The sequence below is a fragment of the Podospora anserina genome, chromosome 7 (assembly GCF_000226545.1).
Source record: "Podospora anserina S mat+ genomic DNA chromosome 7, supercontig 1".
Lineage (NCBI taxonomy): Eukaryota > Fungi > Ascomycota > Sordariomycetes > Sordariales > Podosporaceae > Podospora > Podospora anserina.
In genome coordinates this window covers 1,132,054-1,149,412 of record NW_001914854.1, presented here as the reverse complement: position 1 = coordinate 1,149,412, position 17,359 = coordinate 1,132,054, and the positions used below count along the sequence as shown (strand labels likewise).

Sequence of the window (17,359 nt, the reverse complement as noted above, 5' to 3'; positions counted from 1 at the left end):
TTTAAGGTCTGAAAGGTCCAAGATATGGCAGAGCAAGACGACCACTTCCATGATGCCCCTCATGCCCCCCACCCAGAGTGAGACAGGCATCAGCAAAGTGGGAGATCTGGTGGGGCAAGGTCTCCCATCTCGTTGCCCTTAGCAACCCTCCACAGCACATTGACGAATGACAAGGCTGAAGCCCGACTTTTAACCACGAACCATCAAGGTGCTTTACGAATCTATACAACGGTTCCAATATCAAAAAAGAACAATGTCACGCACCACCACACTTCGAAAATATGGCAAATCCGAGAGGAAGACGAGGGCTGAGCAGTTGTTTGAGGCATTACCAACAAGCCCGCCCACGACGAGAAAGGCCAAGGTGGAAGTCGAATCACATGAGGTCTCTCGGATCACAAAACAGCTGGTATCGGTGACACTCGACGAGAAAGTGGTAATTCAAGACAAGGAGGAGATCCCTTCAACAACACCAACCCCACCGTCATCACCACCACCACCACCACCCCCCGAACAGCAGCCATCAACACCCAAGCAACCACAATCTCCTCCCCCAAGACGAAGAATAGCACCAACCCCCGTACCAAAAGACGAACCAGTCCCCGGCCGTCTACCACAAAAACCATCACAACCCTACTCAGAAGAAGAAGACTCAACCTTCCACTCCGACACCTCCTCCACCTCATCAACCCTCCGCACCCTCACCTGGTCCGAAATCTGCCCCCCCTCCAACACCATCGAGAAAATCGCCGAGGCCTCCTACGCAGAAGTCTACCGCATAACCAACACCCTCGGCACCTCCATCATCAAAGTCATCCGCCTCGACTCCCCCATCAAACCCCAAACCAAAGCCCAGTCCCGCTCGGGTCTGGTAGACGAAGAACCCCACACCGACGAGGACATGCTCGGCGAGCTCCAGATATCCGAATGGCTAGCCGACATCCCCGGGTTTGTAATCTACAAAGAACGCTACATCGCCCAGGGCAAAGCCCCCAGATCACTCCTCGAAACCCACCAAGCCTTTTATCGTCGGGAGAAGAGAAAAGATCCCGACCGGCTGCAGTGGTACCCCTCCCCAAGCAGGTACCTCGACGAAACCAGATTCCTCGTCGTCGAGCTAGGTGATGCGGGCACGGCGCTGGAGGATTTTGAGATTACGACTTCAGAACAGCTATGGGATATTTTTCTTCACACTGCGATTGCGCTTGCCAGAGCAGAAGATTTGATTGAGTTTGAGCATAGGGATCTTCACGAGGGGAATTTATGTGTCAGGCAGGCCCGTCCCCCTCTGTCGCCAGGGTCAGGGTATAGATTCAACAACTCTGGCTTAGAGGTCACGATACTGGATTACGGCCTCTCGCGGGCTTCGGATCCGGACCGTCCGGGGGGGAAAGTGTTTATGGATTTGGAAAAGGACTTGAGCATTTTCACGAGCGAGCACGCGCCGCAGTGTGAGGTTTATAGGGGGATGAGGAGTTTTTTGCTGAGGGGGGATAGGGGTATTTTGGGGCCCAAGTATCATACTACGGCTTATGAGTTGCCGGCGGGAGCGGTGAAGAGGAGGAAGGGGAGTAAGAGGAGGGTTGATTGGGGGGGGTATTATCCTTATACTAATGTGCTGTGGTTGGATTATATCTATGGGTGGATGGTGGAGAATTTTAGGGGGGAGGCAAAAGTGCTGAGGGGGTGGGAGGAGGAGACGAGGGAGTTGAGGGTTCATCTTGATCCTGGGCAGCCGAGGGAGGTGATGAGCTTTGGGGGGGCGGGGGAGGTGGTGAGGTTTGCTGTGGAGGCGGGGTGGGTTGGGGAGGGGCAGCTGATGGATGGGGGGGGGAGTTATTTGAGTGGTGCTGGGGCGGGTGATGGTGGTGAGGACAAGAAGGAAGAGAGTGAGAGTGAGGAGAGTGAAAGGGGGAGCAGGGGTGAGGAGGAGGAGGAGGAGGAGGAGCAGGAGAGGCTGTCAAAGAGGTCGGTGAGGCCTTGTAGACGACGACAAGCTTGAAGGAGTCATCAATGTTTGGCGCCGGCTCACATTTCCCAACTGGGAATCTACATTGGACACACCTGGACGCGACAGTGGCGAGGAGAATAGGGGCTTGTTGTTGCGATATCGGAAGCATTGCTGCGTTTACATTCATGTTTGAGACCATCAAGAAACGATATACCCACATTTTTTGTACACATATATATATATAGATATAGCGAGACAGCATAGCGTACACACTGGACATGGCATAGAGGACAGGGTAGGAAGGTGTTACTTTTTACAAACACAGACGATGTCCATCACGGTTCAGCTAGAGTTACCTCTGGCGCGAAGATACGGCAGTTGTGGGATGTCATCAACCAAAAGACGGCTGCCATTGGCCCGGATAGCAGCCGGTCGATAGGGTGTTGTTGAGAGGCACCGGCTGGGTGGGCATCCCAGTTTTTTGTCACTTGCATGACAGGGAAGAGCCGAGAGGTGGCATGCTGCAAGGCGCATTGTTTGTGATTTGTGATTGCAAGGTTAAAAATATAAGTTGAGGTGGAATAACCATGGCCATGAGAGAAAGAATTCGGAAGGCTCGGGTTGGACAGAGATTGGCAAGGGCTGGTGTTGGTGAGATGTTGCTGAGTGAGGATGTTCCTCTCACAAATTCTGGGCATCAGCTCACTGCTGTGACGTTGTTCTTGCTCCGAGGTTATTTCCGCTGACTAACACCGGGGTTAGGGTTCTGTACCGGCATTGATTCGCGCTCTGCCGTGGCCAAGCCGGCGACTTGGCAGAATCAGGCTTAGCTCAACGTTGGTAGCCGCCCGGCTCATCCTGGCCTACAGGGGTCGAATCATCTCTTTCAACTTCACCTCTTTTTCTGTGTCTTTTTCCTGCTCTCTACATCGGCCTTCCTTCCCTCATCATGCTACTGTCCGATACCTCCGACCTCTCTCCTCTCGAGGGCCCAGCCTTCGGAATTATTATGCTCGACATCTGCCAAGCCGCATGGAAGGAAGCACAAGAAAAACTGCTACATCGACCTCCCTGTTCTGATATCGGCCGAAGTGCAAAATCCCCTCCCTCACTCCGCGCAAGGTGACGACAATGTGTAGAACAAACAATTCTTGCGCGGACTTGACTTGGCAGTCACAGCAAAACGTGCTGATGATTTTCCATCAATGGCCAACCACGCTTCCCCAGCTGGTCGGGTCTTGGACATATGCGGAGAAGTATTGTGCTACTTTCGGGAGGTTAACCACGGAATATTCCATGTTGTGTACAGCGCCAGGACAATCAACCGTTGGAGGAACTCTTCCGGTTAGGAATCTTACGTTAATTTTTGCTATGTGTCAGCAGGGTGAGCATTCTTTGCATCCCGTGATGATGATACCCTCAGTTTGGAATCATCTGCAGCCGACCCAACGATCTCCTGTGTGGCTTGCAAATCCAGCCGTCCAAGTCGTCGTCGATCTCACTTTGCTAGGGTCTAACTGAGACTGTGGCACGTGTGTGGGTGATCCCTACCTTGTTGAGCACGCCATTGAAGTTCTATCACCGCCCATCACGATGTACCTGCATCTGCCGTAGATGCCTCGCCTTTTTTTGTTGCTCTCGAACCATGAGAAAAGATAAAATCTTGGAATGATGAAGCTCCATATCAAATTCCACTGCGTCATGCGTTGCTCTCCCCAGCTGTGGGCAGATTCTGGATCCCCGATGCTCGGAAACCGAACGGCAGACAAAGCAACCGCTTTCAGGGATCATCATCGCGGGTTCCGCTTCCTTGCTTGTTCTTGAGCTTGCGAATCGGGCTCCACACCTCTCCGGCTTTTCGAAGTGACGACCACTCTCGGCCGCTCGATATGCAATGCAACCGCGGATTCTCTGTTGCAACGAATATTATCTGCCATATTGAGGGGGGGGGGGAGGGGGGCACAGTGTATGTACCGAGACAGACCGCGCAGGATGCCAGCAGCACGGGACTTCAGTGTCATTCCTTCATGTGTGTGATAGATTCCGAATACGACTGGTGACTTGGTTTTTGATTCCAAAAGCTGTCAAGGGGTTCGCATGTTTCGACATGCGAGCGTGCGATACCTACCCCGCACATCCATCCATCTTAACGGCTGGCATGGCCTTGACCGCATGCTATCGACATCGGACGAGAGCCGCTCAGCCAAGAAGCAGGTCCCCGGGCTGCTTAGTCTATTTTTTGCCCCGATCATTCTACGGGGGCTAGCACCCAAAAGCTTTTCGAGTGCCGGCTGGGGGGGCAGGGGGGCAAGTCGATGCTGACGTATGTTGAGGAGCCCGAGTCTCTTGATACGGGTCCCAGTTGGTTTACCGTCTTTTTTTCTTCCGTCTCCGTAGCAGGTCCTGCTTGCTCATCTCGTTGTTTTATATCTACCTTTTTCTTACTTGATGTTGTTGTTGGTCTCACATCATGCTGAGAATGGTTCTGCAAGGCAGCGTAGGTAGGTAGGTAGGTGCTGTGTGATGATCTGGTGTGGACCCTTGATGCGGCTCCTTCGGTGTGTGTGAACTTTGGTTGTATGTACCTCCAACAACAACCAGCCTTGTGGAAATCAGATAAGCCCGCAACGCGCCACATCCACACAGTGAGGGTACAAGCCTGAGCTTTTCTCGGCGAGATACACTACACCCCGGCTAAGGACGGAGTCCAAGTCCGGACGATTGGGGCCGTGTGTGTTGCTGAACAACAACAACTCTCTGTTGTCCACCCCGGTATGTGCTTCCCGCCTTTTTTCTGAGAGGGTACTTGCACTTCTTTGTTGTTGTGCGCGCGCACGCACGGGTGACACACACATTGTCTGTGGTTCCCGCGCGGGCGGAAAAGTCTTGCTTTTTTTCGAGGATCCAATGAAAGGGGTGGTGTCATTCTTTTTCTATTTCGGCCTCTGGACTAGTCCCCGCTGTCTGGGGGTCCCCGGGCCGATAGAGGTGACGAGGACCTGGCACTTACACAAGAATATCGGTTCCCCGGTCACAAAATGGACGTTGGTATTTTGTGATCGAGCTTGCAACCTTGGATTCGAAGGGACCGGACCATTGATGGGCCCACGGATCTTGTGATCATGTGGCTCTCTACCCGGCAACCATGGGTCATGGATGGGGGGTGGGTGGTGGCTAGCTGCCCGTTCGACTCGCCGAACCTCCCTCTCCGGGAAAGGCCATAGCTTCACACACACACACACACACACACACCTCTTCCTCGTCCCTGTCACTCATGGTTGCAGTCTTGCGGAAGGGGGACACGGAGGATTTGGGGTAGGTAATATTGTTGGGTGGTGGAGGCAAAAAAAAACATGTTGATCAGCACACAGTGCCCTTTGCCGGGGGGCGTGGGGCAGGCAGGACCAGGACCTCAACGGCCAGTCCGTCGACATATAAGTAACGCCTCCCCCGTCACCATCATGAGCTTCTTTGGTTTTTGGGAGAACCATCCCTTCTCAGTCAAGACACACACAGAATCAGCCGACGCCGGGGGCAACTTTATTCTGTCGTATCACACTCCCCCCCCCCTTACCCCCCTTTTTTTTCTTTCTGTTGTTTCTCTCTCAGACAAGTCCGAGACATACATATAGGACACTACATACATACGATGCACGGCAGCGGCAGCAGTATGAAAAGGCTGCTAACGTGGGCCACCCTCGTGGGGTCCATGTCGGCGGTGACAAAAGCGGCATGCCCTTTTGCTGATCCCAACTACCACCTCGCCAAGAGGGACGAGGGCGCGAGCCAGCAGACGGAGAATATCCTCGAGGAGTACGAGGTTGACGACAGCAATGCTTACATGTCGTCCGACGTTGGTGGGCCGATGGAGGACCAGAACAGCCTCAAGGCTGGGTACAGGGGGTCTACCTTGATGGAGGACTGGATCTTTAGGCAAAAGATTCAGCATTTTGATCATGAACGGGTGAGTTTGTTTGACTTTGGTCATGTGTCTAGGTTGGGGAGCATGTAATGTGCTGACATTGAAATCAGATTCCCGAAAGGGCTGTTCACGCTCGTGGTGCCGGTGCTCACGGTACCTTCACCAGCTATGCCGACTGGAGCAACATCACGGCTGCTTCCTTCCTCGGTGGAGCTGGAAAGAAGACTCCCGTCTTCGTCCGGTTCTCGACCGTTGCTGGTTCCCGCGGCAGTGCTGATACCGCTCGCGATGTCCACGGGTTCGCTACCCGCTTCTACACTGACGAAGGAAACTTTGACATTGTCGGCAACAACATCCCCGTCTTTTTTATCCAAGACGCCATCCGCTTCCCCGACTTGATCCACTCTGTCAAGCCCAGCCCGGACAATGAGGTCCCCCAGGCGGCCACCGCTCACGATTCGGCGTGGGACTTCTTCAGCCAGCAGCCCAGCACTATGCACACTCTCTTCTGGGCCATGTCCGGCAACGGCATCCCTCGCAGTTATCGTCACATGGACGGCTTCGGCGTGCACACCTTCCGCTTCGTCACGGACGACGGCAACTCCAAGCTCATCAAGTGGCACTTCAAGACCAAGCAAGGCAAGGCTTCTCTGGTCTGGGAAGAGGCCCAGGTTCTCGCTGGCAAGAACGCCGACTTCCACCGTCAGGATCTCTGGGACGCGATCGAGTCAGGCAACGGTCCAGAGTGGGAGCTGTCCGTCCAGATCGTCGACGAAGAAAAGGCCCTCGCCTTTGGGTTTGACCTCCTCGACCCCACCAAGATCATCCCCGAGGAGCTCGCCCCGTTGGTTCCCCTCGGTATCATGAAGCTGGACCGGAACCCGACCAATTACTTTGCCGAGACGGAGCAGGTCATGTACCAGCCTGGTCACATTGTCCGTGGTGTCGACTTTACCGAGGACCCGCTTCTCCAAGGCCGTTTGTTTTCGTACCTTGACACGCAGCTCAACCGGAACCAGGGCGGGCCCAACTTTGAGCAGATCCCCATCAACAGACCCGTCTCGCCTGTTCACAACAACAACCGGGACGGGGCGGGACAGATGCTTATTCATAAAAATGTTTACCCTTATACCCCTAACACTCTCAACGGGGGGTACCCCCTCCAAGCCAACCAGACGCACGGGAAAGGGTTCTTTACGGCGCCGAACAGGATCGTGGATGGGAAGCTGGTCAGGGCGCTGTCGCCGACGTTTGATGATCATTGGTCGCAGCCGAGGTTGTTTTACAACTCGTTGACGAGGGTTGAGCAGCAGTTTTTGATCAACGCTATCCGGTTTGAGGCATCTCATCTCAAGAACGAGCAGGTGAAGAAGAACGTGTTGGAGCAGATCAACCGTGTGTCAAACGATGTGGCGAAGCGGGTTGCGGTGGCTCTTGGACTTGAGGCGCCGGCTCCGGACCCGGCATTCTACCATAACAATGTCACGGCTGGGCTTTCCATCTTTAACGGAACCCTCCCCACGATTGCGACTTTGAGGGTTGGCGTCCTTGCCTCGTCTTTCAATGATGGATCGCTTGCTCAGGCGCGGGAGTTGAAGGAGCAGCTCAGCAAGGAGGGGGTTGTGGTCACTGTTGTTGGCGAGGTTCTCAAGGAGGGGGTGGATCAGACTTACTCTGCTGCTGATGCCACTGGGTACGACGCGGTGGTTGTGACGGATGGGGCGGAGGGGTTGTTGACTGGAGGAAAGAACTCTCCGTTGTTCCCTGCCGGACGGCCGGGGCAGATCTTGGTGGATAGTTATCGTTGGGGGAAGCCGGTCGCTGCTGTGGGGGAGAATTCGGGACAGGCGTTGGAGCAGACGGTTGGGGTGAGTAGGGGGCAGGATGAGGGTGTTGTTGTTGGGGAGGGGGTTGAGCAGGTTGTGAAGGGGGTCGAGGAGGGGTTGAGGGTGTTTAGATACTTGGGGAGGTTCCCTGTTGATGAGGGGGCAGAGTAGAAGGAAGAGGAAAAGGGAATGGGTTCATGATTGTAATGATGTTGGATTATTTTTTTATTTTTTTTGGGTTTTTTTGGGAAAAAGGATGGGTTGGGGTAGTATTCGATTCGCGGTGTAGATATTTTTATGAGACTTTTATTCTTTACTCGTGCTTGTTTACTTTTTATTGTCTGTGTGTGAGTTACCTTTGCTTGGTCTCAAGTGTGAGAGTCGAATGTGGGCAGGTCTTTTCGATCCTCAACAGAGAAAGAGGAAGGAGCAAGCCAACCACGGTATATATATTAGTTCCCTTTTCTCTCCTTCCAACAAGCAGCTTGAACAGCTTGACCAGGGCGCCACTTGTGGTCAGGACAAATGGTCAAGGTGTAGGAGTTGCTGTTAAACCCCCCCTGGCCGGGGGGCTTGCAACCGATAGCCCCCGAGTTCGATTCCGGAGTAAAGCCCCTCGAGGGGTTTTCGTAGCTGGCCACCCTACAAAGGTTGGCCGGTGAGCTTTTGCTCTTTTTCTTTTTTTTTTTCTCTTTTTGTCGAGGGGGCTTGTGTTTTCGACTTTTCTTTTGGTTCAGTTGGGTGGGGTGGTGGAGAGGATGGCCTGTGGTTGTTTTGTTCTTGTGATGTGGTTGGACTGGGAAGGTGGTGGTTGTTTACATTTGGCTTGGGCGTTGCTGTGGAGGGCTTGGTTTGGGGTAGCGACTTTTCGACCAACTTGGGGATCTCTGAAGACGAGACGGTCTCCGCCTGAATGTGATACGACAAGGTAAGCTTGTAGTTGACTCTGTCACCCTAGGTACAAATACTGCGGAAGTAATCTACAGATGCGAGGTTGACGGGTGGACGTCCTACTTCGGAGGACGCATACTGAGTAAACACAGAAAGTTCCGAGCATGTTACTTTGTAGTAGGTTGAACACGAGAAATTAGAGTAAAGGTAGGACCAGATGTTGATATTGTTACCTTGTAGTCAGGTTTGACAAAAGCAAGAGGGGTGAGATGTCAAGCCACAGTGATAGCCAGAGTGCATCTGATGCCAGCCAACCCCCCAAAAAAGAGGCATCAAGAGACCGAGAGTCAGATATAAAAACGATGCACGACATAGTTGCATCGCAGGTGGTGATTGTCACGTGGGCGGCCGCAGACGGGGTCGCCTTCATGGCTGGATTTGGTAAGGTTGAAATGGTGAGATGACTGTTGGTAGATAAGAGAGATAGATATCTGGCTTAATATGTGAAGTCGGGGTGGCCTTGGGGAGAGATCAAACATGAGATGAGGGTTTGGTGCCTTTTGTGGACGTGTTTGTCGTTATAAAGACATGTATCGTCAACATTCGAGATACCAAAAATAGAATGGCTTGGGGTTGAGGAGCTGGAGCCAGTCATTCTTCGCTCTATTTTAGCACCATCCAAACAGCCGGGCACCTGAGCAGATAACGTGGAAGGGATGTTCCTAGCAAGCAACACCACGAGGCAGGAAAATGTCAGCCGATCCTCGATGATAAGACAACAGGTAGTTTATATCTACCCTGCCCTCACAAGATCTATTTCCCTTCCAGCGGGACGGGCGGCAGGTAAACTAATCCCACGATTCCCTGGGACCTCTATATTTACCGTGTAATAATTATATATTTACCGTGTAATAATTATAAATTTACCGTGTGGAGTATATATCTAACATAATAAAGTAGTGCACTTCTATATCAGTTATACCAAAATTGGCTAGAACTTACATCTATTAATATATATATATATATATATATAATGCAGCGAAGGTAATGGAGCTATATTTTTAAGGGCTATCGTTTCCAATAATTAAAATTTAAGACTTAGAATATAAGTTATATAGTAAGTATTGCGCGTAGTAGTTATTATGCGTAGTAAATATTATATATAGTAACTATTACTAAGTTTAGAGTTATCGCCGTAACAAGTAGTTAAAATTAATTCTTAAAATTATTATTTTATTACTTAAAAAACTATCGATTAATCTTGAAATATCTTTATTAGTGTACTTTGTGCTTTTTAAAAAAATGAATTTTTTATTTTAAGTATTTTTTTATAATGCAATTTACTATAAAAATTACTTGTAGCTAGTATTGTGGTAAGATATGCTTATTACTGCTCTATCTAGCTAGCTAGATGTTATACGGTAGAAATATAATCATTACACAGTAAATATAGAGATTCCGCGATTCCCACCTCCCACATTTCGAACCTCCACTGGCGTGTGCTTCCAACATCTGGGGGAGAGTCTTGGCATGTTCTACGGCGGTCGGTGATTGGCCAACGGTTCGGTTTCATATCTTATCGGCAGCTGGCTCTCCACGCCAAGACGACCCTTGCGCCATTAGCCTTATCTTGTGGGTGTATCGACGACACCTGCGCATCTGACGTGTGACCCTGACCACTCACCGTCATCATCACCCTCCGACATTCATCCCACCATTCTACCATTCTGCCTGCCCACGCCCTTCGTTCTGTGTCGCGCGCGCATGACGATCTACATCTAGTTCCTATTGTTTTCTTGATTTTTTTTGTTTTCGTGTGCGGGGAAAGAGTTAGGTAAAGCCATGACGAGCAGACACTAAGGGTTGTATCTACCGTTGAACACTCAACGGCCTTTGTTGCGCGCGCGCGCGCCAACCCCCAACCCTGCGAGAGAAGACTTCCATCAACCTCCCTATTCTGGACTAAACCAACCTCGTCGGGCAGTACGACAGTGGGGTGACCTTTTCAGCCCAGTCGCAACTTGTTTCCGGGAACTTGGTATCTGTGGGGGGGGGGTTCACAGAGGGGTCAAGGCAGGGCAGAACCACCAGGGCGATTTGCGATAAAACTCCCCGAGAGGACGACTTATTTTCCTATTAACCCTCCTTGACTTGAAGGTGTCTGAGACTCGGCGATTCAGTCGGAAGTGGTACGGTACGACGACAGAACCCAAGACACACACGGAACATGGATCGCCTCAAGAATGTGTTTGCGCCTGTAAAGGCCGACCCAGACGAGTACTCGCCGTTGACGGATTCCGACGATGATGACTCCCGCTCGGGAACGCTGGAGGGGGAGGTGTATGAGGAGCAGTCGCCGTTTTCGTGGATCGAGTACTCCATATTTGCCTTTATTGGCGTGGCGATGCTGTGGGCGTGGTATGCTTCCCCTGTTGACCGTTGAGACAATGACGTTCGTGATCTGATGCTGTGCGATGCAGGAACATGTTTCTTGCTGCGGCGCCGTACTTTCAAAGCCGATTCGTATCCGACCCATGGATTCAGGATACCTCCCAGTCGGCCATCCTTGCCGTTTCAACGACTACGAATCTGGTCACCATGTTGGTCTTGACCAACATGCAGTCGTCGGCGAGCTATCCATTTCGAATCAACACAGCCTTGTTCCTCAACGTGGCAGTCTTTACTCTCCTCACCATCTCGACAAGCCACTTCCTCGATGCCTCGACCGGCGCATACTTTGCTTTTCTCCTCATGATGGTAGGCATTACCGCCTTGGCGTCCGGGCTCATGCAGAACGGCGCCTTTGCCTTTGCCGCTAGTTTCGGCAGGACAGAGTACACACAGGCAATCATGGCTGGGCAGGGTGTAGCTGGTATCCTGCCCCCATTGACCCAGATGCTATCCTACCTGGCCTTCTCCCCTGCCGAGCCCGCTCTCGACCCAGCAAGGAGAACAGCCGAGGACGACGGCCCCCAAGAAAGCAGCACCGCGGCGTTCATCTACTTCCTCACCGCGGTGATCATCTCTGGCATCACCCTCTTGGCGTTCCTGCCTCTGGTAAACAGACACAACCGCATTGTTGAGCGCCGGCTGGCAGAACAGCAGGACCTCTCCCAGTCTGTCACTTCCATCGAGGAAGCCGAAAGGGCAAACAGACGCTACGTCAGCATGTCAACGCTGTTTAGGAAACTGCGCTGGGTGTCTGTCAGCGTGTCTATGTGTTTTGCCGTGGCCATGTTTTTCCCCGTGTTTACGGCAAAGATCCTGTCTGTCCACAACGCTGATTCGGACGGGAAGCTCTACGCTCCCGGGGCGTTTATCCCCCTGGGGTTTTTTTTCTGGAACTTGGGTGATTTGACGGGGAGGGTGGCGACCATGTTTCCCTTTTCGCTCCGTCACAGGCCAAAGGCACTGTTTGCGATTGCGATGGGGAGGTGGCTGTTTTTGCCGCTGTATTTCTTATGTAATATTGGGGGACGGGGAGCAGTGGTGAAGAGTGATTTGTTTTATTTGGTGGCGGTGCAGTTTCCTTTTGGGTTGACGAGTGGGTGGTTGGGGAGTAGTGCGATGATGGCGGCGGGGGAGTGGGTGGGTGAGTGGGAGAGGGAGGCGGCGGGGGGGTTTATGGGCATGTGTTTGGTTGCTGGGTTGACGGTGGGGAGTTTGTTGAGTTTTACTGCTGCGGGGGTTTAGGGGGGCATTTGGGGAGGATGATGGATGATGGCGTTTGGGTTGGGATTTACTGCTGTTATTCTTTAGATTATCATACAGATCATTAGCATGCATGGCTTAGAGACACATAACCCCTTTTTGTTGTTTGGGAAGATTAGAGGAGGTTTATCATGATGGTCGACATTTAATGCATACAAGAGAGCCACTTTACTCCATAATCGTTGGCTTGCTAGTGTTTGAGGTCGTTTCTTCATTACAACAACAATACAATTCTCTTCACCATCACATCCCACACTTGTGGTCCGTTACTCCTTCCCAGCAGCGAGAATATCCTCCACTCGTTTGACCTTTTCCTCTGCAGTCTGCTTCTTATCCGTTCTATTCTCGCATTAGCACCACCTTCACTTTTGTGAACTGTGAGTAATCAGACGTACCTCGTCCCAACCCTCAAACTAGTCTGGACGCGCACGATGCCGCTCTGGTGGACAAGGGAGTGGGCCTGGCCGATGACTCTAAAGACGTCGTCCCAGGAGCCCTCGAGGGTGGTGCCGGCGGAGTGCATTGTGTGTTTTATGCCCGAGTCCCTGATCAGGGACTGGACCGAGGCGACTTCTTTTGCGACCGAGGGCGTGGGGGTGCCGATGGGGATGAGGCAGAAGTCTGCGTAGCAGGAGGAGGGGGTGGGGAGGTTGTTGGACATTTTGGGGGTTGTTGTGCCGAGGAGTCTAGGTCTTGTCAGGAAGAATGGGGATGGTCTCAGTCGGAGGGCTGTTGTGGTGATGCGGTGGTTCATTTTCTAGTTTGGGGGGTTTGGAGGGATAGTTAGGTTGACGAAAGTGAAGGTGAGGGTGAGATTTGGGGGAGGAGTGTGTGGTGATGTAAGTGATATCGATTGGGACGGGGAAAAGTGGGGTTGGGGAAGCGATATTAAGGGTTAGGTAAGGGTTAGGTAAGGAGGATCTAATGCCAAGACCGTTGAAGGGAAACGCTAAGAGATGCTTTCCCGTACAACCCTGACCCTTGGGGGCGTTCTCCAACTTTTCCCCAGACTTGTGTCAACCCCTCCACATGAACTGTTGACAGCCACGAACCCCAGACCCTTGCGTGCAGCATACGCGACACGACATAACTGACAAAAGTAAAACAAGAGTCGACGTCAAAAACACAGGAAACGAAAGAGGCAAAATGTACCACCTAGCTAAAGGCCTCTACCGCCTCGCAACCTCAAAGGAGGGTTCGTCCACTCCAGATTCCCACCTCGCATCACCTTGTTAGCTAACCCTTACCCAAAGAATACTCCCTCCTCCTCCTCGGCCTCGACAACGCAGGCAAGACCACCTTTCACGAGCAAGTAAAATCCATCTTCCACCCCGACGGCGCCGCCTCCGCCCCGGCCCCCAACCTCAAAACCGTCCCCACCGTCGGCCAAAACGTCTCCACCATTATTCTCCCAGACATGTACCTCAAGATCTGGGACGTCGGCGGCCAGCACTCTTTGCGCAAGCTCTGGCAGTCCTACTACGCCTCCTGCCACGCGATTATTTTTATCATCGATTCGACTGATATCGGGGATGGGAATCTGGAGCATGACTCTACCGGCAGATTAGAAGAGTGCAGGCTTGTGCTGGAGGATGTCCTGAATCACAGCGAGACGGAGGGGGTGCCGTTGCTGGTGTTGGCGAATAAGCAAGATCGGGAGGACTGTGTCGAGGTGGTGAGGATTAAGGAGGGGTTGGTCAAGAAGGTTTTTGAGGGGGAGAAGAGCGGGAGTATCAGGGATAGTAGGGTTTTGCCGGTGAGCGCGCTGACGGGGACTGGGGTGAAGGAGGCGGTGGATTGGGTTAGGAGTAGGGTTAGGTGGAATAGGGAGGGGAGGCCGCCTGTTATGAGGTGAGGAAGGAGGGGGGTAGGGATGGAGGGGATGGAATGATGAGGAAAGATAAGAACAACTGGAACGGCAGATGGGAGTCCCGGTCAAGAGCTGGACGGGAACAAACCGAGCCCGGTCAACACCCGCCGCGACGATGACTACTGGGGGAGCCAAAGCTCGGCAACGATACCTCCCACGTCACAAAGGGGAGCGCGAATTTCGCATTGGATGTCAGCTAGCCTTGTGTTTGAAGGAGATGACCGCTGGGGCAGACAAGGTCACACATGAAGGTCACGATGGCGCAGTGGTCAGAAAGATTCCCATGTTCGCAAGCAAACATGGGGCTCTCGGCCAAAGGCCATGGGGTTTGGTCGTGGTTCTGGATAACCACAGAAGCCGAAAGCAACAACCTTCTTAATGATTAATGGAGCAAAGGCTCAGCAGAAGCCAATCAAGAACATCATATCAGAGCGTGTTGCTCGAAACTCTCTTCCTGGCTAAGCCCAGCCTCGGCATCTGTGTGATCATGATCGGCTGCAAGACCGTGGGTATCTCTGATTTCACAAGGTATCTAACACATCTATCCATTTTCCCTTTTTCCCTCTCCCACTCACATATCCGGTACTCTATCATTCTCGGCCGATAACTCGGCCAATAACCCACCCTTATCCCTCCTCCTCGCATCCTCGGCCAACCACCTGTCCAGTTTTGACGACATGTCCTTTGCCTTTACCAACGCAACGTTTGTGCATTGCAGCAAACTGACCGCCTCAACCGGCACCCCTCCCAGCTTTGCAATCTGGCAAATCTCGCCATGCTTGTTCAGACTGATGGTGCAGCTCCCCGACCTGACCTGCTCCTCCATCCACGTCGCATCCAAAACGGCGACATCCCCCTCCTCCCCAAAGAAGCTCCACGTGACGCAAAACGGCGAGTGCAGCCAGCTGAGGGGCACCGGCTCCCTCTCGGCGGGGGTGTAGACGGTCAAGACGCCGCCCTCCATGCTGGTGTCCGGCTTGCGGAAGTGGCGGAGGGCGGCGACGACGGCGAAGCAGGCGGCGTCGATGAGGTTGCCGTCGTGGGAGAGGACGTGGACGTCGACGCGGATGGACCAGCACTTTTGGCCGGCGACGAGGCAGAGGGACTCGGTGTCGAGGGCGCCGGAGCGGCGGACCGTCTTTTCGAGGAGGCGGGAGATGAGGACTTCTGTCTCGGTCGGGCGGTTGACTTCGAAGGCGGGGGAGGTCATGGGGGAGAGCTCGGTTGCGATGTTGAAGATGCCGTCGAGGGGGCGGTCGGCGTAGGGGACTGTTAGTTCGGCTGAGGCTTTGGCGAGGACTCTGGCACAGGGGTTAGCATAGGGGGAGTGGTGCTTGTGTTAGGTAGGGAGGGGGAATACCTCGTCTTGCCTAGTGTGACGTCTGCGACGCCATATTGGTCGCCAAAGGTGAGCTCCAAGGGTCGGTATTGTTCGAGCTCTCGGCCGTCGAGGCGGACGCTGTCGTGGAGGGCTTGCAGGACGAACTGCTTCTCGTTGAGGGATGGTTCTGCTTCTCTGGGCATTTTGGCCTTTTATGGAAATGTGTATTTCAGAAATTAATTCGAGGTCATCAAGGTTGTGAATTGGGGATGTTGTGTCGCAAGTCGAGGGGCAGCTTTCTGCCAGCCATCTCCGCCAATTTTTGGTGGATTCTGCCAGGCAGTGCCAAGCCGGGCGGTCAAGGCGCGTTCCTGGGGTGCAACTTGCCTGCCCGTCATCATTATCAGCTTTCACGGCTCTCCATCTTCGATCAATCAATCCTCCAGCTCTCCCCATTACTCGTCCATCAGTTGTCGCATCACCCCCATCACATTCTCCAACCAGTCGCCAAAATGACAACAGCCCATCGCCCTACCTTTGACCCGGTACATTTTCTCAGTCACCCTCACCAAGCACCCTGCTAACTATTTTTCCAAGGCCCGCGGTAAAGAAGCCCTCCGCGGCCCCGCCTACCACCAACGCCTCCTTCCAGCCTACACCCAGCTCAAATTCCGCCAACCCGGCCAAGGAGGCGACGCCGATCACCAGTCCCGCGACCTCCGCGCCGAACTCGAAGCCGCAGAGGCGGCTCACTACGCCAAGCTCAAGGGCGCTCCCATCCCCGGCCAGTCGACTGGCAGTCAGTCAGAACAACAAGCCCTCCCCAGCAATTCCTCCTCATCCAAGCGACCACTATCGATAGAACAAGAAGACCCCGAATCCAAACGCCGCCGCATACTAGAAGAAACCCGCGCCATAGACGCCGACGACAGCGACGCATCAAGCGAAGAAGACGACGAGGAAGATGACGACGACGACAGTGATTCAGACTCTGATTCTGATGATGAGGAAGCCGAGTTGCAGAGGGAATTAGAGAGAGTGAGGAGGGAGAGGGCCGAGAAACGGGAACGGGAAGAGAAGGAGAGGTTGGCTGCGGAGGAGGCGGAGAGGGAGAAGGATATTGCGCTGGGGAACCCGCTTCTCAATAACAACAACAGCGGGAGGGCGGATTTCAATATCAAGAGGCGGTGGGATGACGATGTGGTGTTCAAGAACCAGGCGAGGGGCACGGAGGAGAAGGGGAAGAAGAAGGAGTTTATTAATGATTTGTTGAGGTCGGATTTTCATAAGAGGTTTATGAGTAAGTATGTTCGTTAGGGGGGGAGAGGAAAAAGAGATATACCCGGGTCATACAGCACGGTGGTTAAGAGGTAGAGGATGATTGGTCAGGTTGGCAAGCGCAATTGATTAGACGGGACTGTTGTTGGGGTTTGATTTTGCAAGTTTTGGCCCAGGCGATGGATTAAATAGATATCACGATTGGCTCCCATACGTTTTACAGGCCCTTCTTGGCAATATCTTCTTCCTGAACAGCTCTGAAAGCCCGCTTGATCTCCTTTACGCTCCCCCACAGCAACAAAACAGGCACGACCGCCCAAGGCGCGTTCATGCCGGCATAGTACCCCCAGTAGTAAACCCACTCCGGCCTGCTGTACTGCAGGCCTCGGTACTTTTCGATGTAGTGACACGTCCCATAGTAGAGGGCAACGCCGTACAAATGGCCTATGCAGACCACCACCTGGGTGATGTGGCGGAGGGCGTGTTGGTTTGTGGTGATGAGGTAGATTGTGAGGAGGGATAGGGGGCCCCAGATTAACTATTTCACTATCAGTTGAGGATGATGGGAGGGGGAAGAGGTGTTTTTTTA

The 17,359-nt window shown here is 53.0% G+C and overlaps 8 protein-coding genes across 8 annotated transcripts, besides 1 other annotated feature; 5 read left to right on the top strand and 3 right to left on the bottom strand.

Annotated features, from left to right (window-relative positions):
- Positions 1-253: 253 nt before the first annotated feature.
- PODANS_7_5060 (uncharacterized protein) lies at positions 254-2,002 on the top strand (the record flags this gene model as incomplete). Its single annotated transcript, XM_001907828.1, has 1 exon — positions 254-2,002. The coding sequence occupies one exon, from the start codon at positions 254-256 to the stop codon at positions 2,000-2,002; it is 1,749 nt and encodes a 582-aa protein (XP_001907863.1).
- Positions 2,003-5,600: 3,598 nt separating this feature from the next.
- Positions 5,601-7,870, top strand: PODANS_7_1610 (uncharacterized protein; the record flags this gene model as incomplete). Its single annotated transcript, XM_001907827.1, has 2 exons — positions 5,601-5,915; positions 5,984-7,870. The coding sequence occupies 2 exons, from the start codon at positions 5,601-5,603 to the stop codon at positions 7,868-7,870; spliced, it is 2,202 nt and encodes a 733-aa protein (XP_001907862.1).
- A 263-nt stretch (positions 7,871-8,133) lies between these two features.
- Positions 8,134-8,396: a long terminal repeat (lechriodus).
- A 2,421-nt stretch (positions 8,397-10,817) lies between these two features.
- Positions 10,818-12,283, top strand: PODANS_7_1620 (uncharacterized protein; the record flags this gene model as incomplete). The annotated part of the gene is made up of 2 exons (XM_001907826.1): positions 10,818-11,008; positions 11,071-12,283. 2 exons carry the CDS (start codon positions 10,818-10,820, stop codon positions 12,281-12,283), a joined length of 1,404 nt encoding a protein of 467 aa, XP_001907861.1.
- Positions 12,284-12,567: 284 nt separating this feature from the next.
- On the bottom strand, positions 12,568-13,055 carry PODANS_7_1630 (uncharacterized protein; the record flags this gene model as incomplete). Its single annotated transcript, XM_001907825.1, has 2 exons — positions 12,568-12,640; positions 12,697-13,055. 2 exons carry the CDS (start codon positions 13,053-13,055, stop codon positions 12,568-12,570), a joined length of 432 nt encoding a protein of 143 aa, XP_001907860.1.
- Positions 13,056-13,447: 392 nt separating this feature from the next.
- PODANS_7_1640 (uncharacterized protein) lies at positions 13,448-14,156 on the top strand (the record flags this gene model as incomplete). The annotated part of the gene is made up of 2 exons (XM_001907824.1): positions 13,448-13,496; positions 13,555-14,156. The coding sequence occupies 2 exons, from the start codon at positions 13,448-13,450 to the stop codon at positions 14,154-14,156; spliced, it is 651 nt and encodes a 216-aa protein (XP_001907859.1).
- Positions 14,157-14,742: 586 nt separating this feature from the next.
- PODANS_7_1650 (uncharacterized protein) lies at positions 14,743-15,695 on the bottom strand (the record flags this gene model as incomplete). The annotated part of the gene is made up of 2 exons (XM_001907823.1): positions 14,743-15,472; positions 15,532-15,695. 2 exons carry the CDS (start codon positions 15,693-15,695, stop codon positions 14,743-14,745), a joined length of 894 nt encoding a protein of 297 aa, XP_001907858.1.
- A 309-nt stretch (positions 15,696-16,004) lies between these two features.
- On the top strand, positions 16,005-16,809 carry PODANS_7_1660 (uncharacterized protein; the record flags this gene model as incomplete). The annotated part of the gene is made up of 2 exons (XM_001907822.1): positions 16,005-16,037; positions 16,090-16,809. 2 exons carry the CDS (start codon positions 16,005-16,007, stop codon positions 16,807-16,809), a joined length of 753 nt encoding a protein of 250 aa, XP_001907857.1.
- Positions 16,810-16,987: 178 nt separating this feature from the next.
- PODANS_7_1670 (uncharacterized protein) lies at positions 16,988-17,308 on the bottom strand (the record flags this gene model as incomplete). The annotated part of the gene is made up of 1 exon (XM_001907821.1): positions 16,988-17,308. A coding segment is annotated over one exon (321 nt), but the record flags the coding sequence as incomplete, so codon positions are not given.
- Between the last annotated feature and the right edge of the window lie 51 nt (positions 17,309-17,359).